This window comes from Gorilla gorilla, chromosome 4, assembly GCF_029281585.2.
Source record: "Gorilla gorilla gorilla isolate KB3781 chromosome 4, NHGRI_mGorGor1-v2.1_pri, whole genome shotgun sequence".
Taxonomy (NCBI): Eukaryota; Metazoa; Chordata; class Mammalia; order Primates; family Hominidae; genus Gorilla; species Gorilla gorilla.
The window spans coordinates 136,279,409-136,306,938 of record NC_073228.2 but is presented as its reverse complement, the minus strand read 5'-3'; the positions used below and the strand labels follow the sequence as shown (position 1 = coordinate 136,306,938).

Below are 27,530 nucleotides of genomic sequence, written 5' to 3'. Positions count from 1 at the left end.
TGTTATTTAAAAAATCATTTTACTTATTAAAACTTTCTCATTTCCCAAGGCACTTCAGTAGCTTTCACAAAAACATGTTTGTTCTTTTTTAACCAGGTGAAGCATATGCTTTAGAAGTACCATGGTAACATAATCAGCAAAGAGAAGACAATTACACTGAACACAAAATATCTCCCAATAAAGTTACAGGACTAAAGTGAGCTACTCTGAAAGACGACTATGAACACAATTTAAATTTCTTTTTTGTAATATCCTCCCATGACTAAGTATCAAAAAAGGAACACACACAATGACACTGTTTTTGGCACTTAGAGAAGTGCTAGAGGCTAGGGCTGGTAAGGCCTTGCACCAGTGGCAGCTGCAGACAATTGCCAGAGTGATTCTGTGTTAAAAAAAAAAAAAAAAAAGACACAAACCAGGAGGCTAAGGAACCAGCCTTTCCCAAGTGCATTCTGAAGGGCAAATAACTTAAGGAGAAAAGGATACAACAACAAACAAATAAACAATAAAACAAAACCCACATTACAGCTTTGAGAGAAAAGACAATGTTGCTCATCTCTCTCACCTGAGAAATTTCCTTTAAACCATACATAAGATGCTATAGTAGCAAGGAGGTTTCCACAGCAGTGGAAAACAAGAATAGTAGATTCAATGGAGCATTTATTATGAGCCTGGACAAGCCCAGTGCTTTGATCAGATGTAAACAAGTCTACTTAAGTCGTCATGCTGAGTGGTCTTAAGAGCTCACACATCAGTGCACTTGCTGGTGATCTGCATCTGCTCATTCTGCTCCATCTTCATTACCTTTCGCTTTCCCTAGCTCTGCGCTCTCCTGCCCTGGGGAAGCAATGATCCAGTTAATGTCCTCTGTAACTGAGAAAAGGTAAGAATCAAACTGCTTGTGCAATTACTTCCTTTTCCTCTAAAGTTCACCACTAGAGGGGAGTGGGGAAAGGGGTGGGGGACTTAGACCTCTAGCCTTATTAGGGGCCTTTTCAAGTAGTCTAAAATTAAAATGTACATTTAGCATATGCTTCTCACATTCCTCCAGATCTCACTGGTTCTAGTGAAAAATTAACTTCTTTGGAGGTGCTGAGTCCATCATTGTAATAGTTAGGACTTAGATGAAGTTGTCTGTAGGTAGCCACAGTGTCCCTAGAGGAAGGTGGTGCTCTAGGGCCATATGTAGCCTCTGAGTGTGGGTGCCCATCCAGGAGCAAGTCAGACACAGGTCAAGAGGACAAACAGCAAAGGCCTTTGTCACTGAAGGACTCGGAGTCTGCACAAGCTGGCCATTTCTGGCAAGACAGTCTTTCCTCTTCAGTTTCTCCCTTACTGGAAGCGATGTTAGAAGGCTGTGCTTTTAAGGATTGTGGGCCTTTCTTGACCATCTTTTAACATCCTTGTGTGACTTGGAGTTTTTCTGTGTTTCATTCTATAAAAACAAGCAAAAATATGTCAGTAACACATTTTAAAAAGATGCCTCCCAGTCTCCAAACAAACAAGAACTGAGGATATCTTCCCTGGGAAGAGAATCCTGCAGCAGATTCTGAAAGGTTTCTTCTAGCCTCTGAGCTATCCAGTGTGGCTACTGCCATGGAGATGTGTATAGTGACATGTCCACACAGGAACAGACCAGAAAGGATGGGCTATAAGTAAGCACCTTGCCATTTACAACCCTTTAATGGCTAAACTAGTCCATGGTGTCTGTGAGAGGGAGTTTGCGAGTAGCTCTATTGTGAGGGGCTCCTGAGACCTGGCCAGACCCAGACCCAGTGCATCAACACTGACGGAGAAGGTCTTCTTACCCTTTGACTCTTAGCATCTGGTCAATGGTGTCCGGGAGTGGGGTACCGAAGCTCTCTGGGAGAAACAAGGTGAGGATGGCTGTCAGGATGGTCAGACTTCCCATGAGAATGTAGGGCAGGAAGCGGTCGTAGGCACCTATGGCAAAGCAGACAGAGGCTCAGGCCCAGGGCTGCAGTTAGACTTGGTCTCTCTCATCTACCCCTTTATGCTCCCAGGACTCTGGAAGGGGATCACTTTCCTTCTCGGTCTCACATCTCCCACAGTCTGAGCAGTCAGATTAGAATCTGGCATCTAGACAGGTTTCAGAACCCAGAGCTGGCACAGGCATGCCCAGAGCCCAGCAGTGTTCCACCATGCAGGGGAGGAGTACAAAGCGGCGGTTGCAGGAGAAGAGCTGGGCCATGCTGATTATTCCTATTTCTGGGCCATGCTGATTATTCTTATTTACCAAGGTTGGGTTTCCAAGGAACCCGAGGTACTTGTCCAGGGATGGAAATAACTCTTCCACCTCTGCAGATGTGTCCCAGCCCATGTGATCTGCCTTCAGATTAGGCAGGGTGCTTTTGCTTGCTTTGAGATCTACATAGCATGTTCACAAAGCACTCTGAGTACTCTCAGGTGGGTGCCACCCTCCCTAAAGAGGTACTGGCTAGGGATGTGCAGAGAAACCACAGGTGCTATGAAGACATAATTCTGAGAAGAGAAAACTGGAGACCTGCTACATAAAATGGCATGGGGTGGATCTTCACACAAGATAAAATCACTCTATAGTGCTCTAGGTTATGATAATTTTCAGTTCATCAGACCTCTTGCATGGCCATCTTTCCCCTCATGTTCCTTTTAAACTCTGATTCCAAGAAATTTCTCCAACTAAGCACACTGGCTCCCTAAACCACTCTGTAGGTTCTTAGGATAAAGGAATTGTAGTCTCTGATGGAAGGACTGGGATGGCTAAAACAGAAACAAACCCTCTAATATTCTCATCAATTTCTAGGTAATCTATAGGTTGTTTTCCATTTGAAAGTGAGGGCCAGTGCACTGGGACAAGAACCCTTCCCGGCCAAAGATCCAGTACCGGATGGAGCCCATGTACTGTATGAACTTGTTTTCCTGTTAACACGCAACCTCCAGCTCACATTCAAGCCAGTTAGTACTTCCATCCCGTTGCTCTAGTGTGCCCTTGGCTCATGGGACTTACCAAGGTAAACGAAGTAGGGAGACAGGATGCTGCCCAGGCGGGATGCTGTGGAGCTGACTCCCACACCCATGTTTCTCACCACTGTGGGATACAGCTCGGCTGTGTACACGTAGACCATGGAAAAGGCAGCCGTGACTCCAAACTTGCCCACCATCACCAGGACTGTAGCCAAATAATACAAGTCTGGAGAAGCAAAGGAAAGAGGGTAGGAGTAGGTACCAACCCATGGCATGCAGCTATTGAGAGCAAAACAAACATACTTTCTTCCCAAATTTTTTGGGGAGTCAGTTTCTATCACTTCCTATTGTGGGGGAAGGGGCTATAGCCAAGACTTCCCTCCAAATTGATTGCTGAAAGGAGGCTGGGACCTGCAGCTATAAGGACATGCACTTTCCTCAGCCTGGAGACCACCAGAGTAAGCTCCTTAATAGTCCAATCAACCTGCTTCCCAGTCTATAAGTCATTAAAGACATGTCTGTCAGGGATTAACTGTCACCCCAGAACCTCACACTGCATGCACTATGGAATTAACTCATGATGTTTAGATGAATGGAGAATTCATTTCTAACTCATTTCATGCTTTCCTCCCACTCAGACCTCAAAAAAATCATAGGCCATCAGAATCTCGAGTTGATCTTCTAATCTCTCTGTGCTGTGCTGATGGGAGAGCTATGTGTGACCTGAAGGTCACTCTGAGCTCAGCTGTGAGCCTCTACGTCAGTTCTGGGCTCCTCCTGCCACATCCCATGGGGAGCTGTTCCCGTGCAGTGTTCTCAGCCTGATGGGCCCAAAAGTGACCATCAGAGGCTCCCAAATCTAAATGTACATTGAAGACTCTGGGCACAGTGATGGAGAGGGAGAGATGAGGGCCCACGAACTGTTCTATAAATTATTGGAAATGGCTACCTCCCACCCATCTGTGGGATACTAAGATAGTTTCAGAAATAAAATCCTGCTAAGGGTCTGTGAGGCCCTCTCAGTGGTCTGGCCCCTCCCCTTCTCCCTCCTCCTCAAACATGCCAGGCTCATCCCCTGCTCAGGGTCACTGCCTTTGCCATTTCTTCTTCCTAAAATGTTCTCCTAGACTTTTTCAGGGCTTTCTGTCACTTTATGTACATTTCTACTGAACTGCCCCCTGTTCAGGGACACTATCTGTGACTATGTAAACTAACTCGGCATTGTCCTTCATTTGTATTCCTAGAAGGTAACACAGTCTGAACTATATTACGCATTTTATTTACTTGTTTGTTGTCTGTCTTCTCATCTAGGGTGTACGTTCCATGAGGGCCTGGGGTTCTGCCTGGCTTGTTTTCTTGTGTATCGTTATCACCGAGCACAGTGCCCAGCCCATGGTAGGCATGCCATAGCTATTTGTTGAATAAATAAAGAAGACAGGGCCAGGAAAAAAAGGAATGGGATAGCTATTTCTTCCCTCTTCTTCTGGAGTGGAAAACAGTATGAGCACATTAACTTGGGTACAGAGTAAAATTAACCAACAGCCCCAATGGCTGCTTTTTCCCACTCCCTCAAAGCCCAGGCCATAAGTGTTCTAGTCTCAGAAGACACTTTCTATTGATTTTTAGGCCAAGAATGTATATATGCAAGGGAGCTGTGATGGGCTTGATTTTATTCTCTTTATTAATTGAGACAGCCTAGTAGACAGTAAGAGACTCAGTGAAGACCCCAAACCATAGATGCACATGGTCCCTACCTGGGGGTACCAGCTGCACGAAGAGAAGGACACTGCCACCCAGGAAGAGGGCAGTGGCCATGGAATAGCGCCGGGGCAAATATTGCAGCAGCAGCCAGGCCAACACATATGCTGGGACTTCAACCATCGCTGAAAGGAAGCAGTTCACAAAGATGTCCCCATGCAAGTTAGGAGTATCAAGCGAAAGCCCAAAATAGCCCACTGATATGGTCATCCTGAAACAGAGTGCAGAAGAAAGCTGGAAAAGCAGTATCCACATCTTTCCCAACCTGTACAACTTTTACAATGCAATTATTTCAGTAAATTCCAAACCATCTTTAAGCAGAGACTAGTAAGGCAGCAGTAACTGTAACCCTGCGTCTTACTTCATAGATCAAAAGATAATTTTCCCCAGCCCAAGTGGTACAGTGTAAACCCTGCGCCAGTGCGCTCTCAGAGCCTTCCATATAGACAGTGTCCCAGCAAAAAAGCTTGTATAATTCAGATAGATTTACTTCATTGAAAAGAAAAATTCCAACCTGCCTTTCAGCTTTAAAAATCCTAAGCTGAACCTCCTCAAATCCAGCAACTGCAGAAGGAGCTAGAGAATAAGTCAGGAGGCAGACATCAAGTGAGGTGTGATAGGATTTGGGGGATAAGATAACAAAAGGAACAACATTAGGTCAAACACTTGGAGAGAGACCCTCACACACTACCTGTGGTGACCAGTCAGGAAGAGGCTGGTCAGAGACAGCTGACACCAGCCCCGCAGTACTTGTGGAGCAGAGAGGTGGCTCCCAATGGAGGGGCCACACTGCCTCTCATCAGGATGCCCTGCAGTGCCCCTGACCTGGGCATCCCCAGTAGGCATTCTCTCTGTTGATGACCCACACTCTTTGACAAACCAGACCTTTATGGATTAGACTGTTTTGACTCATCTGCAGGTGGAACACACAGCTGGTACAATAAAAAGAGTATGTGCATGAGTCCCCAGGAAATCCAGAGCAGGGAGGAGAGCCTGGGTGAACACAAAAGTGGGTGACTCATCACAGGCTGGCATGTCTGTGGTGCAGGCTACATGCTGCTCCTGTCTTGAGGCCAACTCAGGGAATGGTGAACTGCCTGGAGGGATCCTGGGCCATTCCTTGGAAGCGGGTGACTCATAGCACTCCCTCAGTAGGCACATTGGCTGACTGCCTCAAAGCTGGATGAGACTAGTAATAAGGACTCTGAGATGAAGTCCGCCCTCCTCGCCCATCTTCTCACCGCTAACCTACCAGGCTCCAGAAGTCGCCTAGAATCCCAGGGTTCTGCCGCTGAGCAAAAGCTAGCGATGTGCACTTGGACATGTTTCCTCTCCCTGGTAATTCACAAATCCCTTTCTGACATACTTTGCCTCATTAGTGGGAACCTGGTAAGGACATCTAGGCTATAGCCCTGACTCCAGGACCGTTTATGGACATCCCAGGAGGAGCACATCCCACTTCCACATTTCCAGAAAGTAACTGGCAGCCTCTGCAGCCTACAGGACATGATGTCTTCACTCAGATCCTTCTTAAAAGCCCTACCTGGCCTCCTCAGCCACTGTCGGTAACTGGGTAGGAGACGGGAATTAAATGACCCAAATTGGGCAAGGATTCATCTTAAGATCTGGAGAGATTCCCCACAAGAGTCCATATTTCCCACAACAGCCTCCACAATTGTTTTCATTCTCCTTTTCTGAGGTTCCATCCCATTAAGAATTGTGACATGCCCATTTTTTCCATCTAACACAAGACATATCCTTTTCACTCTCTGATGACATAGGCTTTGAATTTTGGTCCGAGGCATGTCTGTAAACAAGAGGCCCAATGGCCACTTCAAGAAGCTTTGTCTGGAAGCCTCAGGCAGGTCTCTTTTACGTACCACAGCATTATGGACATGATGGTGACCATCCGGATATTCCAGGTTCGAAGCAGATCCAGAATGTTGTGGGACTGCTGCTTCTTGGAACTTAGGTCTTGTAACTGCAGGAACAACATGATAAGTGTATGGGAAGAAGAGGTGGTCAGAGACTCAGAGCACACAATAACATACTTGAATCCCTGGCGTCTTAGCTGTCTGCATCTCAGAGTCAGGGAGTGTTAAGTTTCTAAGAACAGTAAGTATACTGACTGTGTTTTAGGCTGTGAAAACTTCCCTAGGCCTTGTCAGTAACAAATCAGAGTGAATGAAAATGAGGAAAAGTAAGTGACCAGTCCCTCAAGGGTACAGGAAGACAGAGGCCCAGGCTGACAGCTTCCTCACTGCACCCCCACATATTCCTGTCGGTGGCCACATTCCAAGGAGGCCTCTAAGTATTGCTCCCGAAGCCTGGCTCCCTGCCCTCTGGGTCAGAGAGAGTACCTGGCTGTGTGGTTTATTGGTCTGATATTTTTTAAAAGTTAATGTTTTGAGTCCTTATACTATGTAGTTACTGGTGTGCTTCCAGGAAAAAAGAATTCAAATAGAAAAACAGGAAAATTGACCTGAGCTTCACCCAGAGTGACTTCCTATGAAATTCAGCACAGCCAAGGCCATTAATAAACCACACGTCTAAACACACTGATGTTGCTTTCTTAAGCAAACCCAGGTTTGGAGCTTGTTTTTCCAGAGTTAGAAGTTCAACAAAAGGTCAACTTTGGACTGAAAGGATCCCCTGAAATAGCCTCATTTCCTCAAAGATGCCAGTGGGGCTTATGCATTCACCCAGATTGACCCCTCACTTAAAAGCCCCCAAAACCACCTAACTTAAAAGCCCTCTGCCACACTCCTGCCTGACCTTTGCACACAGGACCCCTTTCTGGTGCATGCTGACAGTGGCTGCTGGGCCACCACTCACTGGGAAGTCTGCAGGGCTGGCAGTGGCCATTGGCCTCCGCTGTTTACAATAACTGTTCCCTCTTTTCCAAGCCCAACCATGCCTGCCTCTCACACTTCAGCATGGCTGCTTGTGGCTGTTCCCACACCCAACCCCTCATCTTCCAGTCAGACCACAGACACATTCCAGAACCCCACCAGGCAGCATTTACAGCTTCTAACCTCTCATAGTCACGAGACCAAGGAAAACTGCCTGCTACAGAGATGGTAGGAGAGGGAACGGGAAGGAAAAGCAAGAACCAGGAACTAGGTAGAGCCAAGAAATGAGTCATGGTGTGTGAGAACAGGGCTGACGGGAGGGGTGGGGTAGGGGGAAGAGGTGGACATCAAAAAGGACCTGACTCCAAGATGATATGCAATAATTAACCATTGGAGGGCAGAAAGAGACTAAACACTTTTTTTTTCTTTTTAATGAATAATTGCTAATACTCAAGAGATGAAATACTTCTAACTCCAAATCTATTTGTGCTTTACATTTTACGTTTGGGGTTAGCTTTGTAAGATGACAAGCCACCTTAGGTATAAGAAACAATGATTTTCCCAAATGCTGACTTTATGAAAGGCCTATTACTCAAAAAGAGTATTTATTGTTAGAAGTAATGGTTAAAATATATGATTGCCTAGAAAGGAAGTAAAAAATGAAAATCTGAAACCCGTGGTGAAAAGAGTGAGGCAGCTGTAACCTATTCCTCAACTTCTGAGTGTTAACAGGGCCCGTGTGGGGGTGGGGAGTTGGGGGGTGGGGGGAATGGGCAGTTGGGGCTTGGGCAGAGAGAGGGCTGAACTGCTGTGAGCAGGGAGGACTTCAGGGCTGGGTGCTGCTGCTCTCAAATCACGGTTAGTCTCTCCCTCTCACCCGCACCCACATGGTGCTTACCTCACTCGGGTCAAAGATAGTGGAAGGCACAACAATCCCATTGGCTTTGGCAGCCTTGCGGATGATCACTTCTGCCTCTTCAAATCGTCCCTGAGAGATGAGCCATCGGGGGGACTCAGGGATGAACCTGGCAGTACAAGGTCCGATCTCAGTGAGGCCTCCCTGCCAACAGCAGACCCACAGACCAGGCAGAGCACAGCCATAGGTGGGAATGAGGTTGCAGAACCAGAGCTTGTGGAATGTTTGGTGATCACAAGCCAGAAGCAAAGAGCTGATCCACACGCAGCAATAACCTGGGGTGGATGAGCTTATGTGTACCCAACACCGCACAAAAATGGGAGAGCCCTGCACCCCCTGACGGCATCCCCATGCTGGCTGGCCACCTCTATTTCTGAAGAGCAGTGTTGCCATCTGCTGGGCTGACGAGGTGGGTGCAAGATGGGCTCCGGAAGCCTGGCTTCTGTGCATGTCTATGTCAGCCCAGGCCCTGCTACACTCTCCTCCCTGTCCCCGGCACCAACAGAAGCTTCTGCACTGGCCTCTTAGCTTCTCTTCTCTCCTCACCCTACCCCTGATTTATCCAACAGATTAGTCAGATACTCTACCTAAAATAGCATGTTTGGCCAGGTGCAGTGGTTCACTCCTATAATCCCAGCACTTTAGGAGGCCAAGGCCGGTGGATCACTTGAGGCTAGGAGTTCCAGACCAGCCTGGCCAACGTAGTGAAACCCGTCTCTACAAAAAAAATACAAAAAAATTAGCCAGGTGTGGTGGCAGGCACCTGTAGTCCCAGCTACTCGGGAGGCTGAGACATGAGAATCGCTTGAACTGGGGAGGCGGAGGTTGCAGTAAGTGGAAATCACGCCACTGCACTACAGCCTGGGCAACAGAGACTTTGTCTGAGAAAAAAAAAAGAAAAAAAAAAGAAAAGAAAAAGAAAAGAAAAAAAGGAAAAAAATTAGCATGTTTATCAAGGCACTTGAGTGCTCTATGGATATTATTTTCCACCTTGCTGGGACCAGGTAGCCGCCCCCCACCCTCGGTCATGACTGGGCCCCATGATGTGCAGCTTACTCTCCCACTATGCCCTGAAATGCTCTCTGCTCCACTTGGGCTGGTGATCTCACCTTCTCCACCTGCAAGGGGTGATTCCCACCTTAGCTCCTCTGCAGTGTTCCCCTCTTGGTCTGGAATGGCCTCTTCTCTGCCTGTTCAACTCCTCTACCTTGGTGGTGCAGAAGGAGCCTGGCTTCCTCCATGTGGCTACCCTGAGGACTCTTGCTTTTGGTGCCAGTGCCTGTGGCATGAGGCTTCAGCAGCACACAGCCAGAACTAGGGCCTACACTGTCCTGCCCTGAGGCTTGGGAACTTCCTACAGGGCATGCTGGACCCCATCTTCTCACAGCTACTGCTACTTTTCCCCACACTTGGGGCAACCCAGCACAGGGCTGAGAGCAAGTCTGTTGCTGTCATGGGATTCTGTTTTGTTTTGGCTCTTTTGAGTGTGGAGAAAACATTCTGAAATAATTTCTAATCTATGCTTCCTGTCTCTGGGAGACAAAATAGGGATTCATGGGTTGTTGCTGCCCTCTAGTGAAGGCCAGACAGAAATCATCCTGCCAGTGGGCGCACGGGGCACAGGGTCACACTCACCACCAGAGTGCCACGCACAGCACCCCCGGCATCGTCAGCGCCACCAGCAGCATCCGCCAGTCTCGGATGAAGTAAGCAAACAGTGGCAGCACCATGTAGCCAAATGCATAAAATATGCACACTCCTAACGTAGAGAATATTATACGAACTGACTTGCCAAGAATTTCTGTCCCTGTTCAAAATAAGGGAGGTCGAGTTAGCAGTTTAATTTGGGTTCCTTCCTTATTAATTTTTTATGGTATCTTTGTGAATACACAGACAAGAAAACAGCGAGAACTCTCTCTAAGTTCATGGCGCTAGGGAGCGGATGGTGTTCTGAACCCCTCCTGTCTGACTGTCTCCTGGGGGTGCATCCCTGTGGCCTCTCAGGCCCCCAAGCAACAGTTCTCTCTTGAAAATTTTGCCATGTTCTGAAGCCATGTGCTAAAGATGCCACGGTAGGCCCCCTTTAATCCTCACATGAGGAAGAATTTATTAAAAGTGAAGTCATTACTAAGTCAGCACATGCTGACTTAAGCCTCAAGGAAAGAATATTAAATATGAAAAGGAAAAACAACCCTTTCAACAATACAACCCAAGGAACTCAAAGGCCTTATCAGCTAGAGTCAGGTTCCTCCAAACACAGGCCGGCCTGGCAGCTTCTCAGTGACAACAGGCTGGCACATTTGAGACAAAGCCCTGCAGTGTGCACTCTGAATTAAAACCCTGAAGGTGACGAAAGCCCCTTCCTATCAATTTATTCTTGTCCGTAGATATCACCAGCCACAGTGCTCTGCAGACAAGGGGTTCTCTACCTTAGCAAGCTTGCCAGTCACGGCCCCTCCTCCTCCAACCATGCCGCCCTCTTTCCGGGGCTGGCTCAGCCCTGTGCAGTGGCAGGCCCTTTTTGTAAATGGAGGATCTCTGGCGAGTCCTAGTAAATTGACCATCAAGTACTAAGACCAAGGAGCCACAGCCCAGAGGCCAGAAAAGAACTGGAAATCAGAAGTCAGGCCATTCTGCTGCTGGGGACCCCAGGCTGGTCTCATGTCTGGCTCAGTTTCCCTGCCTGTAAGTAGGGTTCACCAGGAAGCTCTGGCTAGTTTTGTTAGAAACCCTGTCCCCCTTGAGGGACATCACAGCTGTCTCCAGAAAGGTAAGTGATGGGATGATGGTGAAATACAGGATCAAGTACTCAACTCCAACCTGATGGCCATACCCAGGACAAATGCTGCCACATAGTTGGAGATCTGGCCCATGCCTACAAGGACAAACAGCACGACAAACATCTCAAAATTCTTCGAGAAGATCTGCAGGAAGCTGAAGCCTGTCTGCATGCCCATGGTCACGAACAGCACATTCTTCCGGCCAAACCTGGGAAGAAAAGGAGAGTGACAGATAACCAGCTGGAAAAGGGCAGCAGGAATGGGCTCCACCAAGTGGGGCTTTCCCAAGATCCATCCAGTAAGTGGGTGTGAACGGTGTTGCCAGAATACTGGCTGCCAGGGACAGTCTCGGTCTCACAGTGCCCATGCTATTTCTCCCCCTCCCCACTCCCCATGACAAATGTACAGCCTGGGTACCAGGGTTGCCTAAAAAGCAATGCTACAATTATGATAATGATTGCAAGAGACTGAAATACATCAATTATTTAATCCACATATTCATAATGATATTTTTTCTAAAAAAAGAATCTGCCAAATTTGGAGAATAACAGAGAAACAATTCATTATAAATGAAAACTGGCAAATAAAGAGAAAGAAGCATTTGTCCTGATTTTCCTTTGTAAACTATGTGAACAGCAACCAATAATAGATAAGAGGTAGTATCATGTACAAAAGTATTCTAACTTTTAAATGAAAAGGTAATAAAATTAGAATAATACCATTTATAGCCCCCAATGGATTAATAGATCTATGCATTATATACTAATTACTGTTAATATCATAAAGAGACAGTCAGGCATTGCATGCTTCCTATGGTCTTGCCAAAAGGACTGAACCTGAATCAGAACCTGAATCTCAAGTCTCTGGATCCAACTGCCAATTTTGAGGAAATGCAGAGCATAGAGGAATGTGCTGAACTGCATCATCAGTGTGCAATCAACAAATCCAGACTGGGAAATTCTATAGGTGGAACAGCTCAGGTTCTTCATAGATAATCAGTAAGGCATAGAAGGCAATAGAAGGAGAATCCATAGATTAAGTAGACTAAAAGACATCAAATATATTAAGTGGGAAACACTAAATTTGTGTCAAGGATGCATATTTCGATAATAAAACTAAAAAAACTCACAAGGAAGTGATTATTACAGGAGTCAGGCTAGCAGTTACTTAATGGGGAGAGAGAGAGAGGATGCTGTAATTGGGATGGGGCACATGGACAGGGCTTCTTAGTGGACAGCAAAGTTCTACTGCTTGACTTGGTGGTAGTCATAAGGTTATTTCTCTGAAAAAAATTCATTAAGCTACACATTTGTTCTGTGTGGTGTTCTGTATCCATGCTCATTTTAAAAAGTTTTTAAAATTGGGTTTATTTTGGTTTGTTTTAAAGAGAGTGCCACAAACAGGAGGAAAAAGTCAAGCTAGTGGGAAGCAGTGGGTTCAGTTTGAGTCTGGCCAGTACTGGCTGACACCCACTTTCATTCAATGTTTATTGAGCATCTATTATAGAGGGCACTTGGATATCAATAAATTAAAAAAGATGCTGTTTCTGCCCTTAAGGAGTGTCATAGTACAACTGGTGAAACACATATTAACCACATTTTAATCGAACAACACCCTACTGAATATACAATTACACACTGAGTCAAGTGCACTGAAGGATCGGCATGCAGGTTCATGAGAGGCACAAGGAAAGAAGCTACCCTGGACTGGGGGTAAGGGTTGGGGAACTGGACATTCAGGGAGGGTCTCCTTGATCATGGGACACTGAGATGGGAAAAAATAGTTGACAATGGGGGATTTAAGGTGTAGGGACCAAGCTCTCAATGATATTCACAGTATAGTGGGGAAGACCAACATTAATCCTATAATAACACTTTTTTCCCCCAATTTCTGGTAGACGTTATAAAGGAAAGTCATAAGGAACTAGGGATCCTGAATTAGCCAGCATGGTTAAAGAAGGCCACAGGGGGTGGGTTCGGGTGGGTGGGGAATGCTTCAGACTCTGAGTAGACCACACACCCCCATGGCTGGAGGGGGCATGGTGAACATGAGGAACCAGTGTGGTTGGCATCAGGCGTGCAATTCAAGAGTACAGTGGTGGCTAGGAGGCAAATTGCACAAGGTCTTGCAACTATGTGGAAGAGTTTGGTGTTTTTCCTCAATATAAGAGGTTTTTTTCTGTTGTTGTTGTTTTTTTTTTCCATCACTTGGGGTTCACTGGCATCTAATGAGTAGAGGCCAGATATGTTGTTAAATATTCTAAAATGCCCAGGAAAATGCCCTAGAAAAAAATTATTTGGCTCAAAATGTTAATAGGGTCGAGGTTGAGAAACTCTCGCCTGGTAGTAGACTCTACTTTCCCCTGCATGGTTTTTTTAACAAGCATGTTCTATATGCCAACCAAGGGGTGGTTCCTAACCACAAGGCAGGCTGGTATAATCTCTATGCCCTTTCCCTTCCTAAGAGCTCCCTGAGATGGTAGGGAAGAGACAGATCCAGAGAACCCTTTACATAGCACCAGTCCTTGGCAGTTCAGGGTTGGGGCCAGAAATGTTTGCTTTTAAAGTCTGTCAACAAAATGGCAAACACACACATACCTGGAAACAGGACACAGCAGTCTACTTCTTCCTAGAGTTGTGCATCTCTTACAAGTCAGATGCATAAAGATAACTCAATAGTGTCACATAAAGGGCTTTGACAACCCAGGAGTACTTTAATTGCTCTTGAATTTCAGACATATTCATATGCCAGAAAGAAGGTGAAACCTTTATACTATATAAAAAGTTACACTGATGTCCTAGACAAGTTAGGGCATGAATTGATTGCTTTCAGGTAATCTATTTAGCTTAGGTTTTAGAACTGGTTTACTCAGAAGTAATGCACTCAGAAGCTGTCCATCCCACAGGGCCCTGGGCCTTCCAAGGGGGCACAGACAGGCTTGAGGCAGGGCATTGGGAATTGAAGGCAGGGGCTGCAGGCAGAACAGCCATACTTTTAGCCACTTAGGGTGTATTTCATTTACTAGACTTAAATTATCCTACTTTAATGAAAGTTCTGCGGCCAAAATGTTTAGAAAGGTTTGAAAAACACTATATTAGCCCTTCTGTAGACTAAAATGGTCCTAAACACACTCACAAATTTTGTTTCCAGTTTCCCTGGGAATAGACCTTTTGGAACTTAAATGCTTTCCTCAGGTAATCATTGTGTCACATGGGAAGAAGGTTCTTAAGCTGACCCATGACACAGCTGACCCAGAAAAATACACTGCATTTCTACTCTGAACTTGGGGTATCTCCTTTTCACATCAAGGGAATTCCTCTGAGCTGCAGCTGTCACTTAGCTCCGTGAGAAGGAATCTCCCATGTCCACTCAGGAGGCCTCTAAGCATAGCACAATCCTCCCCCAGTTCCCCCCTCCCGTCCCCACTCCCCTCTCCCCAGGCAACCTCATCCCTATCTGGGGCTCTGCTGAGGGTTCTATATGCTGACAAATCCTACATGTGTTTCTCTAGCCAAAACCTCTCATGCAGTACCATATCCATACAGCCAGCTTCACACTCTACCTCTCCACTTAGGGGTCTCATAGTCACCCCAAATTTAGTACACACAAATTGAACTCAATATCCATGAACGTGGTTCTTTTCCAGCATTCTCTGTCTTAGAGAAGCGTACCTTCATTCACCCAGTTACCCAGGCCAGAAAGCTTTCTTCCCTCAATTCCGACATCCAGCCCATCGGCAAGTCTTGTTGATTTTACCTCTTACCACTTCCCTCCATTTCTACCACCGTCATGCTAGGCCATGCCACCATCATCTCTGGCATGAACTACCGTGACAACCTTTTAATTGGTCTCTCTACAACACCTTTTGCTTCCCTTCAATTCTTTCTTCACAAGGTTGTCAAAGCATCTTTAAAAAAAAAAAAGGACAAATCTGATTGTCACACTATTGCTTTGAAAAATCTCAGTAGCCCACCGCTGCTCTGTGGCTGAAGCCCAAAGTCCTAACTGTGATCCACTAAGCCCTGGTTGCTCATCTGCCCAGGGCTCTGCCCGCCTCTCCCCTTCATCTTAACACCACTCTCCGCACCTCTACCGCACGGACTTTGTCCTGCTCCCATGCCTCTTCCTAAGCCCCGGCTTTAGCACTTGCTATTCTCCCTGCCTGGATGTTCTTTCTCCTCTCTACCCCTCAGCTGGCTACTTTCGACTCATCTTCCCACTCTCAGCTCATGCTTCACCTTCTCAGGGATGCTGCCCCTGACCTCCTCTGTTAGACACTCCTGTGGCACCCTGCACTTCTCTGTATCTCTTACCATGGCCAAGGACAACAACGACTTCCTCACTTGGTTGTTTAATACATTCCACCTTGCTAGAAAGCAAGTTTTAGGACAGCAGGGACCTAGAACAGTAGTCCATACACAATAGAGGAGCAAGACTACCTGGGTCCAAATCCTAACTCTGCCACTTGCCAGCTGTGAAACCTTGGGCAAGTTATTTAATCCCTCTGTTTCACTTTCTCCATCTGTAAACTAGGAATAATAAACAGGTTAACCTGCTTTTTAAAAAAAAATCTGGCTGGGCAGGTGCAGTGGCTCGCGCCTGTAATCCCAGCACTTTGGGAGGCCGAGGTGGGTGGATCACCTGAGGTCGGGAGTTCGAGACCAGCCTGACCAACATGGAGAAACCTTGTCTCTATTAAAAATACAAAATTAGCTGGGCATGGTGGTGCATGCCTGTAATCCCAGCAACTCGGGAGGCTGAGACAGGAGAATCTCTTGAACCTGGGAGGCAGAGGTTGCAGTGAGCCGAGATCGTGCCATTGCACTCCAGCCTGGGTAACAAGAGTGAAACTCCTTTTCAAAAAAAAGCAACAACAATAAAAAATATCTGGCAGCGCATGGTGTCTCACACCTGTAATCCCAGCACTTTGGGAGGTTATGGAGGGAGGATTGCTTGAGGCCAGGAATTAAAAACCAGGGAAGATGCTGGGACTCCTTTCCACCAGCTAACCCACCGATTTGTGGGGTGTTCTCACATGTGCCATGTGGCCAAGGACTTGCTGAAGGCTGCTACTCTCTTCACAGTCTTCTCTGACAGACCCTGAAGCTCCAGGGAAAGAAGACACAACATAATGGACCCCTCTAAGAACTTCATGAAAGCTACGGACCTCTCTCCAAAAAAATGCTCACATGTAGTCTCTAACATTGTGCATATAATTTCGAGGGGTTTGGGATTCTCTAAGCCGTTAATGTTTCCTTGAGTTAAAAGCTTTAGAATTATACAAATAACCTGCTTATAAGAAATGGATCAAAACACTATTCTCCCTCCTGTCATAAAGTAAATGCCAAAACCACAGGCCACTTAGCTAAGGGGCATCAGCCTTGTGGACAAAAGAGTTCTGCTTTTCATACCACTAGTGGCTGGTGAGAGCTCCTTTCACTTTGCAGAGAAAATGCTGGTCTTCTTGGGACTACAGAGGCAGACACCATGGCACTACTACAGATCTACAATCTAGCACATGTGCATGTGTGCATGATGTCAACCTCTCCCATGCTCGGGCATGACAGAGTCACAGTGACCCAGGGGAGGCAAGCCAGGCTACTGCAGAAGTGAATCATGGCATATTACCTAGTCAACCGGATCACAGATACATTCAGCTTAGACAGCTCAGGTTTCTTTACTTAGCAAGAATTACAGAGTCAGATTTGTTGGCTCTTCTTACTAGGCATGGAGTCTATATCACAGACATAGCTTCCTCTCCTTTAAAATACAGGGCCCTGCGCTGAAAGAATACTACCAACTGAAATCAAGGGCCAGGCACACGCTTCTTCCTCAGTGCTGAGGTCTCCTGGTGCTCCAGAAGACAGATACCTTACCTGTCTGACAGCTGCCCTGAAATGAAGGAGCCCAACAGCACACCCACGAAGAACAAGGAGATTGTGAGTGGGGCCTTCCAGTCGTCCTCACACACCAGGTTCCACTGCAAGATGAGCAAAGGGGGTGTATCATTCACTTCTTTTTAAAAGGTTTTAAAGCAAAGGCATCCTGGAAAATGAAGTCAGAACATCCTGCCATCCCCGCACGCTCTGAGTGTGAACTCACTTAGTCAGGTGATGGCTCACCTGGGCAGGAAGGCAGAGAGCAGGCTTCCTTCCCATCCTGTTTTTCATAGCATTGTGGGCCCCACTGTCTTGCTTCCATTTTGAGGAGGAGAGACAGGCAGAGAGTAAGTGTTCTGTCCACATGCTGACCCTGGAGAAAGCAAGGCCTCTTACGCTTGCTCCTAAAAATCTGAGCGGAGCCCAGGGCTGTGGAAGAGGCAGGGCACCCTCACTCAGTAGGGTTCAGGCCATTGGCATGAACGTCACTGGAGTGGTTCTGGAAGCAGGGCTCTGGAGCTCTACGGGCCAAAGCATCCAGCAAGAAACTAAGGCCAGGGCACAGAGTGCACCATCTGGACCTGCTCTGCTCAGGTTCCCACCCTGGGCCAACGACCCCCGGGTCCTTTTTGTGACCTTTAGAGCTGGAATCCCTGATGCTGCACACCAACTATACTAGGCTCAATTACAGCTGAAAGCTCTGAGCTTGGAGGTAAGAAACTGGGTTTTAGCTCCCACTCTACTATTAACTCTTCCAACCTCAGATAAGCATCACCCCATGCTGTGCCTTGATTTCCCCATTTGTAAAACAGGGATTGGGGTAAGGAACAGGCTGCACCGCTTGAGTTTCCAGCTTCCAATGTGTGGTTCCATCTATAGTTACCACGAACAGAAAAAGAGGTCTGAAGACATGGGGAAGCAGCCAGACGCTCGGATCAGGCTGCACCTGCCTAATCAAGAGCCAAAAGCAGGAAGAAAGCCCAAACGGGAAACTTAGTGGTTCACAGGAAAATGAAAAATGCTTTTCAGACAGAGAGATGGTGCTCAGTAGTAACCTTTGCAGACTTCTCACATGAGCAACCACCCTCCTAGGAACTCAGACCCTTGCCTCCCTGGCGCCAGGCTGCTAGCCTGCCCTCCACGGAGCCTGCTGGCTCCTCACCAACAACGCAGGCAAGGGGACATGCGGCTCCCTAGAACAAAGCATCTCTTCCAAGCCAGTGACAGGGAAAAACAAGCCTGCTTCTCCGCACTGCTGGGCAGTGTGGGCGCACAGCCTCCAGGCACCTCTCAGAGGGGTTGGCAGGCAACCCTCAGGCTGGACACGGAGAACTCCCGCAGCAGGCACACTGCTGGTGCTCCGCTTTGGAATAAGCGTGAACCTGGATGGGCTGGGAGTAGGGTGGCAATCCCCAACCCAGGGAAGAACTGGAGCATCCAACCCCTAATCAGGAGGCAGCCCAGACTAGCAGGAGTCAAGAACATGGGAGGACCACAGCCTGATTGCCCAGGCTGCCACAGCCTCCAACCTCCACAGCCTCAGAAGGGCCAGCACCCACAGGCCATTTCTCTGGTAGGTGGGTAAGTATCCCTGCAGTGGCCCCCACCCACACATGGCTGCTAAATCTAGGACTGGGAGTGGAGGGGGAGAAAAAGCTGAGGGAATTGATGACAGGGTGCCGGCCTCTGTGTGTGAGGCCAAGCTTCGGGGGCCAGGACCTGGCTCCTGCCACTCCTGAGTATGATGGGCTCTATTTCACAGCTAGCATGTCTTTTATAGTGGAAAAGATGAAAACATGAACAAAGGGTCAGCAGCGGTTTCTCACAGGACTATCATGAGGTGAGGGTTGGGGACCCGTATGGCTGAGCTAGACTAGCAATCCATGTGGGCTTCTGCAGTGAGTTCTGGGATTGTAGACCCCAGGACAGGTCTCCCAATATCAGACTTCTAAAGACTCCTTGGCTGGCAAGGTTGGGTGTGACCTAAAACCAGGTCAGACAATCTCTGCAGGGGACAGGGTGACTGTAGTGCTCATTTTGAGATAGGCCCCAGAGCATCTCTCAGGCTCCCTTAGCCCCACCCTCTCTACTTGGTCCAGCCTGTCCTTACTCTAGGCAGGTGTGTAACTCCTTGGTTAACTCTGCCATCCACCCACCACTGACCGCCCTTGACAACTCTCTGGGCCTGGCTTTGGGCCCTCCAAAAGCAAATATGCATTAACACTTCTTTCCTATTGGCCACAGGGGGTCTGTGAGCAGGATCAGGAAAGGTGCTAGGTCTCAAAACTGAACACAAGGGCAAACATAGATTGGGTCCCAGCCTGCCAATCCGTCCACATATCTGTCAAACACCAGATGGACTGCAGTAGGTTCCAGGACTTGGCCAGAATCTCCCTGAGAAGAGGTGGATGAGAAGCACATAGAGTCCAGGCTAAGTACCCCCTACTTAAATTGTTTACAAAGGAGTCTAGCATTCCTTAGCTCTTGGCTCCCCAGCTGTGATTAAAGCTGCTATAGACCAGCTTATTGATGCCTCTGCCTGGCACATGGGATGGGCTATACTGGCTGATGATCACAGGTATCAATGTTAAAATGGAATGTGTGGGTTTAAGATTTGGGTCACGAGTCTAATGCTGTCACCCTTCAGCTGGCTGAGCTGTGAATGCAGGCCCAACCTGAAAACAATCTGGGAGCAACTCTGGCAAAGGGCCTAGACTTGCCCCTCTTCCTGGGGAGAAATGCACCTTTCTAGTGGTGATGGTTTCAAGGGTGTAGGGATACATGTGTGCCAAATTACATGCTTTAGCTACATGCAGTTTTTATGTCATTTACACCTTAATAAAGCTATTAAACATTTTTAAAAAGAGGGAGAATTGTGTCTCCTATACCTCATACATAATTGGCACTGCTTTTTCAGTTATGAGAAGTAGAGAGATGACATAGTTCCCTGGGACTAAATGTTCTTACCTGTGAATTGGCAGGAAGGGAAAAAAGATAGGGTGTGTGCCCCTAAGGCAGAAGTTCTTCCCTGAGGGGATGTACCTAGCCTGACCGTATCAATAGTCAGGCATGCTGCTAGGTACCACATGTTACTGATTGCCATGTATTCCTATATTCCTACACACATTTTATCCTGCCTCCTGCTGAAATCAATGATGAATCCTTGCCCTACCGTTGTCAGAGCAAAGAGAAAAGGTATTTCCTATCTTTGCTATCACATCCTCTACAACTCCTGGCAGTGCCCCCTGTATACAAGAGAGGCTCAGGAGCTCTTTGGTACATAGGTGAGTGAATGAATGGATAAATAAAAAGGTATCAACCTTCAACATCTTGGTATACTTTAGTTCTTTCTTGGCTGCCCAAAGTCGAGATGAACCCTGAACTCCTGAACTTCAATCTCCAGAATACTCTTTTTTTTCTTTTGAAACAGAGTCTTGCTCTGTCACCTAGGCTGGAGTGCAGTGGCACAATCTCGGCTCACTGCAGCCTCCACCTCCCGGGTTCAAGTGATTCTCATGCCTCAGCCTCCTGAGTGGCTGGGACTACAGGGATGCACCACCAGCCTGGCTAATTTTTGTATTTTTAGTAGAGACGGGGTTTTGCCATGTTGACCAGGCTGGTCTTGAACTCTGACCTCAGGTTATCTGCCCACCTCGGCCTCCCAAAGCCCTGGGATTACAGGCAAAAGCCACCACAACTGGCCCTTTTTTTTTTTTTTTTTTTTGGCTCCCTGACCCCCTGCTTTGTGTCAACTGTCAGAAATTTGACCCAGGATGACAGGCGTCAGCTAGCTAGAGAGTGGCTCAATCTGACCACTCATGGCCAGATGTGTCTACTATGTATGTGCATAGTGGGCCACGGGACCCCACAAGTGGCTTCTCTGCCTTGCCATATAGCTGCAAAAGCCTGGATGAGGGTCTGTGTGTCCCCTGAGTGAGAGAAATCAACAAAGGCGTAACAGTGAGGTTCAAGCTCCAGGTCTCTCGGGTCTCTGCTGCCCAGAGTCAGCCCCGGCCCCAGCTCCCAGGTTGCTCTGGCTTTTCCTCCAGGCAGCTTTGGGGATAACAGTGAGGGCTCTCCCATCTTCTAAGACTATCTGTCTCTACACAAGATAAGGCTGATAGAAAAGCTAGTCCAGGACAATGGGGAGGGAGTGGGAGTTCCACCCAGGACTGGGCCGAGGGCTTCTCAGAAGCAGACAGGTGGAGAGCAAGGTGATGCAGAGCAGCTTGGAAGTTTCTTTTCTTTTTCTTTCTTTTTTTTTTGAGACGGAGTCTTGCTCTTGTTACCCAGGCTGGCATGCAATGGTGCGATCTTGGCTACTGCAACCCCCGCTTCCCGGGTTCAAGAAATTCTCCTGCCTCAGCCTCCCTCCCGAGTAGCTGGGATTACAGGCACCCGCCAACACGCAGGGCTAATTTTTGTATTTTTAGTAGAGACGAGGTTTCACCATGTTGGCCAGGCTGGTCTCGAACTCCTGACCTTGTGATCCGCCTGCCTCAGCCTCCCAAAGTGCTGGGTTTACAGGCATGAGCCACCACACCCAGCCGGAAGTTTCTCAAGGAACCTGTCTGTCCATAGGCTGGACAGAGCTATGGTGAAACCAAAGAGCGGACAGCCCAGACAACCTCAGAAACAACCCAGGTTTCCAGCAGATGGGGCAGTCCATGGCCAAGAAGCACTGCATGATGGGTTGGCTAATTCCTCAGTACCCCAGGGATGACTGAGGGGCCAGAGGAGAGGCCAGCCGAGAACCATGTGGACCACCAAACTATTCCTGAAACATGGGGGCATAAAACTCTTTTACCTCATAAATCATTTTTATTTATTAATATTATTATTATTCTTTTGAGATGGAGTCTCGCTTTGTCGCCCAGGCTAGAGTGCAGAGGCTCGATCTCGGTTCACTGCAAAGTCCGCCTCCCGGGTTCAAGCGATTCTCCTGCTTCAGTCTCCCAAGTAGCTGGGAATACAGGCATGTGCTACCACACCCAGCTAATTTTTGTGTTTTTAGTAGAGATGGAATTTCACCATGTTGGCCAGACTGGTCTTGAACTTCCGACCTCAAGTGACCTGCTGCCTTGGCTTCCCAAAGTGCTGGGATTACAGGCGTGAGCCACCACACCCTGCCAATATTTATTTATTTATTAATTGCTAGCAGATTCCCTCTGCCAATCCCAACACCTCATTCCACATCCATGTGGCGTCAAAGCCCCAGTCAGTGGGCAGGGGGAGTCACATTTCCTTTAAAAAATTCCAGTCAATCCTTTTCAGCCACCCTCAAGTTTCCCTTCTAAGAACTGAACTATTTTTCTTTAGTTCTCAAACTTTAGAGATGATTTCTTAAATTATTCATTAACTCATTCAATAAAAATTTTCCTGAGAACCTCCCTCTGCATCCAGAATTGTGTCAGAAATTGAGGAAGATGCAAAGATCTAAATCCACCACAAAGTTTGGTACTACATGTATGTACTTCAACTTGAACAAATTAAAAAAATCCAAACAGGACACCTGAGGTTCCAGTCTTCAGTGGAAAAAATATGACTAGTAATTCAATACCAGTGTACTTACAAACACCTTTATGTATGATTTGGGGCAGAGGGCAGGCTTAGAGACATTTAGCAGGCACGGGACTAGATGCAGTGGTCAGCAGGCCAGGTTTGGGTTGAAAGACAACAGGCCATAGAAAAAGCCATTAGAATGTTGATGCAGCAACTTCCAGCAGTAGCTGTTCACCTGGGAACAAGCAGCTCTGAACTTCAAGTCAAGCATTCCAGTAGCCCAAAACAAAGATCTAAGCATTAATCTGGCCTCCCTGCAAAGACTGACAACATATAAGTAGGTGAAAGGGCACATAACTCCTTTGAAACTGCTAAGACAGCTAAATAAATAGTCTAAATATTAAAAAACAAAAGGCTGACACTGGCAGCAAGATAAGGTCAGACCCCCTGGCACAGCTGGCCTTTGGGAGCTCATCAATGCCACCACCACTCAGCCCAATGTGGGATGGAGGCAGCAAAGCAGGAACAAGTGACTAGAGTAAGCCGGGGAACCCTCAGGGGTCAATGTAAAACCCCAAGAGATGCCATGAGCTTCTTCTTGCTTCACTACTTCCCTCTTCTTTAGGCAGACCCAAGTAGAATTTGTAGGGATTCCTGTGTCATGTTCCCCTCTGTGGCCTCTGCCTGCAACCTCAGGGACAGCCTCTGCTTTCATAGTACTCACTGGCTTCCGGGAAGGTAACACACCCGCCTGTGAGGCTAGGACTCAGGATTTGTGGCAACTGAAGGTTCCAATTTCCTGTGGATTCATGGGCCAGGAAGCACAGTTGGCTACCTCCAAGGAGTGCCTCTTTTGTCAAGCCATGATGCCTCTGGACACTGAAGCTATGTCACTAGCTAAGAAATCCCAGTGGGGCTCCGGTCACACTCCCACTACATATATGTGGAGAAAGCAGGTCCAAATGCTGGGGACATCAAATTTCCAAACAGAAAAAACACACACATGCACACACACTTGAATCTCCCAGGGTAGCTCTCAGACTCCATTGAAGGGTGATGACGCCAAGAAGCAACACAGTTGGGATCTCCAGAGCCCCTGTAAGCCCCTCTGAGGCTCCAGGAGGGGAGGCTCAGCACCAACATCCAGCAGGGCTTGAAGCTGTGCCAGGGCCTGTGGCACTCTCCCTCTCTATGAACTCTCCCCTCTCTGTGAACTCCGCCCTCCTGCTGGGTGGTTTCTTGCTGCTGCATTGGGGCCTTCAGCTCACTATTATGCTGAGCTGAACACCCTAGGCTCACTGAGAGGCCTCCTCCTCTGGGAAGCCTTCTCTAACCTGCGAATTGGTCATCTGCACATTTAGTGAGCCTATCTATCAATGAGGGTACTCACTGGCTACTTACTCAATGCTGCTGAAACTTCAGGGAGCTAGAGTGCCAGTGTCTAAAAAAGACACAAAACAAATACATCATTAACATCATGTTCCTACATCCAGCTCCAACAACTGCTCCAACAGGTTCGGAGGGGACAGACAAAACCACCCAGAGGGAAAATCCAAGGGGATGAGAAATGAGAAAGGCTCCCCCACACCCTATGACCTAAGGCTGTATGCTTTAACTAAATCTGGTCAACAGCCTTGCCTCATAATACCTGAGAAAATATTCCAGGTCAACAAGTCACCCTGAACCCATCTTCAGATGAATGGATCTTAAAGAGTGACAACTGACCGCCTGGCGTGGTGGCTCACGGTTGTAATCCCAGCTTTGGAGGCAGAAGCAGGCAGATCACGAGGTCAAGAGATCGAGACCATCCTGGCCAACATGGTGAAACCCCGTCTCTACTAAAAACACAAAAATTAGCTGTGCGTCGTGGCTCACAGCTACACGGAGGCTGAGGCAGGAGAATCACTTGAGCCCGGAAGGCGAAGGTTGCAGTGAGCCAAGAACACACGACTGCGCTCCAGCCTGGTGACAGAGGGAGACTCTGTCTCAAAAAAAAAAAAAAAAAAAAAAAAAGACTGACAACTGACCATGGGAAAAGGCAAACAATTACTTACAGGGCATGACCAGATTGTCATTTTTGGGTTGTGGACGGTAGGGGAAGGAGTAACTAGAGGAAAAAGGGAAGAGGCAGTTGTATACACATGCTTTATTTAACTTTTAAAAGTTCAGGAAAGAGAAGTATTTCTTCTCTTCTAAAAAGAAACCAAGAGACTAGAGGAAAAACGGGATAGCCCCTGGCCCAAGCCCTGGCTCTGCTACTTACCACCCCCAACCCCAACTAGAGTAAGTCTGGACACACAGGGCCATAGAGCATCGCCCAGGGACCGCCAGGACCTTCCTGGTACCCTCTTCAAAGTGGCCATCAGGACGGGAGGCCAGACTGACCACCTGTGCAGGGAGGAGCACACTGTGGCTGGAGGTCACCTCGTGAAGCGTTCCCAAGCCACCTGGCTGGAGGGTCTCCATCGCTAGGGTGTTGACCGTTGGGGGAGGGGGAGTGACACCGTCCAGTGCGCATCTGGGAGAGAGGAGCTCGGGTTCAAGGACCGCGACAGGTCCTCCGCGCCCTGGTCTCAGCCCCAGCAGGGGCCGGCACCCACCTCGGTCACAATGGTGGACAGGTAGACGTCCTGACTGAACACCCAGCCATCCAGACAGCTCTCCTGCTCCAGCTGCCCCAGGTCCACGTCGCGCCCCGGCTCCAGCCCGAGCGCCGAGAAGTTGGCGATGGTGGCGAGCCGGTAGCGGCGGCAGCTATGGGGCACCTCGCGGCCGTCCCGCAGCCGCAGTGGGACAGTGTGGTTGCGCCAGGCGCTGCTCAGGTTCGCGGCGTCCGGCACCCGGCAGCGGTGCTCCGGGGTCGCTATCAGGAACACGGAGGACAGGCCGGTGAAGCCATTGGGGATGATGCTGGCGCTGAGCAGGAAGAAGATGAGGCGCTGGAAGGGCCCCCACTCGCCCAGGAAGGCGGTCACCTCGTCGTAGTCCCGCATGCCGCCCTCAGAGGCCCACGGAGCGCGGCCTGGGGTCGGGGAACGCGGCGGGCTTTGCGCGTGCGCGCGGGGCACCCGCCGCCAACCAGGCAAGCCAGGCAGCGGGCGACCCAAGACCGTCCGCGGAGGGTAGGCTTGCGAGCTGACACCGCCGCCTTGGTTCTGCCGCGGCTGGCCTTACAGAGGGCGCACGACCAGGGAGGGTTCCGGGCCTGGGCCGCAAGGCGCGCCCCGCTGGCAGGCAGAGCGGCGCCGGCGAAGGCGGAGCTGGGGCGGGACTCGAGGGCGCGGGGCGGGCCGGGAGTGCACCTGAGGCCCGGGCGGGGCCTGTCCTGGGGACCTGGCGAGGCCCGGCCTCTGCCAGCCAAGCCTGCTGGGGACGACCGAGGTAGCCCGGGCTCGGCTTAGGAAGGCAGCGGGACTCGCGGCCTTGGGGTCCGAGTCCGAACTCGCTCCTCTGGCGCCGGGCGGGGAGCGAGTGGGAGAGCGGCCGCGAAGCTCCAGTGTTGAAAACGCACCCCTCCCAGCTTTTTGCAAGGCCTACTTGGGGGCGGGGGTAAGGAGAAAGTCACTGGCCCAGGGTCTCACAGATAGTTGCTCTTGACACCGCCTATCCTTATAAGAGGGACAGGGATTATTTTGAACCTGGGACTGTTAACTACCCTGGTAGAGAGGCTGGGAGCTATGACTTTTCATTCTAGTCCAGATGCCCTTTCCACATTTTCGTCTGTAACAAGCCATTTTGTTCATGCAGATGTAAAAATTTAACTTCACGATTAACGATCCTAGCCTAGGATTAAATATTCCCCACAGATTAGTTATTTCCGTGCAGAGTTTATTCAGAAGCTAACTGGAAAAAAAAAAAAAAAAGCAGCGAGGTGATTCTAAAGCAGCAATGTTCCATAGGATAAGGAGCTACATTTGTTATGTTAACTTTTCTGGTAGCCATGTTAATAAAATTGCCAGATTTAGCAAATAAAAATATAGGACTCCTAGTTAAATTTGAATTTCAGATATAGAATGAATAATTTTTAAATATTATGTCCCAAGCAGGAATATATAAAATAAAAATGTAACTGGTTGTCCTGTATTTTATCTGGCAATGCTGCATATTTAAAAAGTAAAAATAAAAGATGAAATTAACTTTAATGGTATATTTAATCAAGTATATCCAGAACATGATCATTTCATCATATAATCAATATAGAAATTATTGATATTTTACATTGTTATATGTAAATCATTGATCTTTTTTTCCCTCTTCATACTAAATCTTAAGAATTCAGTGTGTTTCACAGGTTCTCAGGATTTGAAAAAAAAAAAAAAAGGAATCCAGTGTGTATTTTACAGCACATTTCAATTTGGACTAGCCACACTTTTTATTTTTTAATATTTATTTATTCATTTATTTATTGGAGACACGGTCCCACTGTGTCACCCAGGCTAGAGTGCAGTGGCACAATCATAGCTCACCGCAGCCCTGAACTCCTAAGCTTAAGCTGGGCCTCCTGCCTCAGCCTGCTGAGTAGCTAGGACTACAGGCACATGCCACCGTGCCCAGCTAATTTTTTTATTTTTTTTTATTTTACAGAGACAAGGCATCCCTGTGTTGCCCAGGCTGGTCTCAGACTCCTGGGTTTAAGCAATCCTCCCACCTCAGCCTCCCAAAATGCTGAATTACAGACGTGAGCCACTATGCCTGGCCAGACTCATGTTTTAAGTGCTCAGTAGCCACATGTAGCTATTGGTTATCTTATTGGACAGCACCATTCCTAAGGCCTTTAAGAATTTGGGCTGCTAAACTTAACAATGCAAGATATTCCTTTTTAAAATAGTAGTGGCTTAGTGATAGAAACAGAACTAAGTGTATATTTTTACAATATAAT

At 48.0% G+C, this 27,530-nt stretch overlaps 1 protein-coding gene across 2 annotated transcripts; it reads right to left on the bottom strand.

Moving 5' to 3' along the window:
- SLC22A5 (solute carrier family 22 member 5) lies at positions 1-26,344 on the bottom strand. Of its 2 annotated transcripts, XM_004042470.5 has the most exons (11): positions 25,252-26,344; positions 17,393-17,464; positions 17,147-17,250; positions 11,324-11,478; positions 10,126-10,297; positions 8,473-8,599; positions 6,603-6,703; positions 4,719-4,933; positions 3,008-3,190; positions 1,809-1,944; positions 1-1,435 (listed from the first exon to the last, which is right to left on the bottom strand). In XM_004042470.5, exons 1-11 carry the CDS (start codon positions 25,642-25,644, stop codon positions 1,348-1,350), a joined length of 1,746 nt encoding a protein of 581 aa, XP_004042518.1. In that variant the 5' UTR covers positions 25,645-26,344; the 3' UTR covers positions 1-1,347. The 2 variants fall into 2 exon arrangements, with proteins under 2 accessions (XP_004042518.1, XP_004042517.1); XM_004042469.5 differs by lacking the exon at positions 17,393-17,464.
- Positions 26,345-27,530: the final 1,186 nt, after the last annotated feature.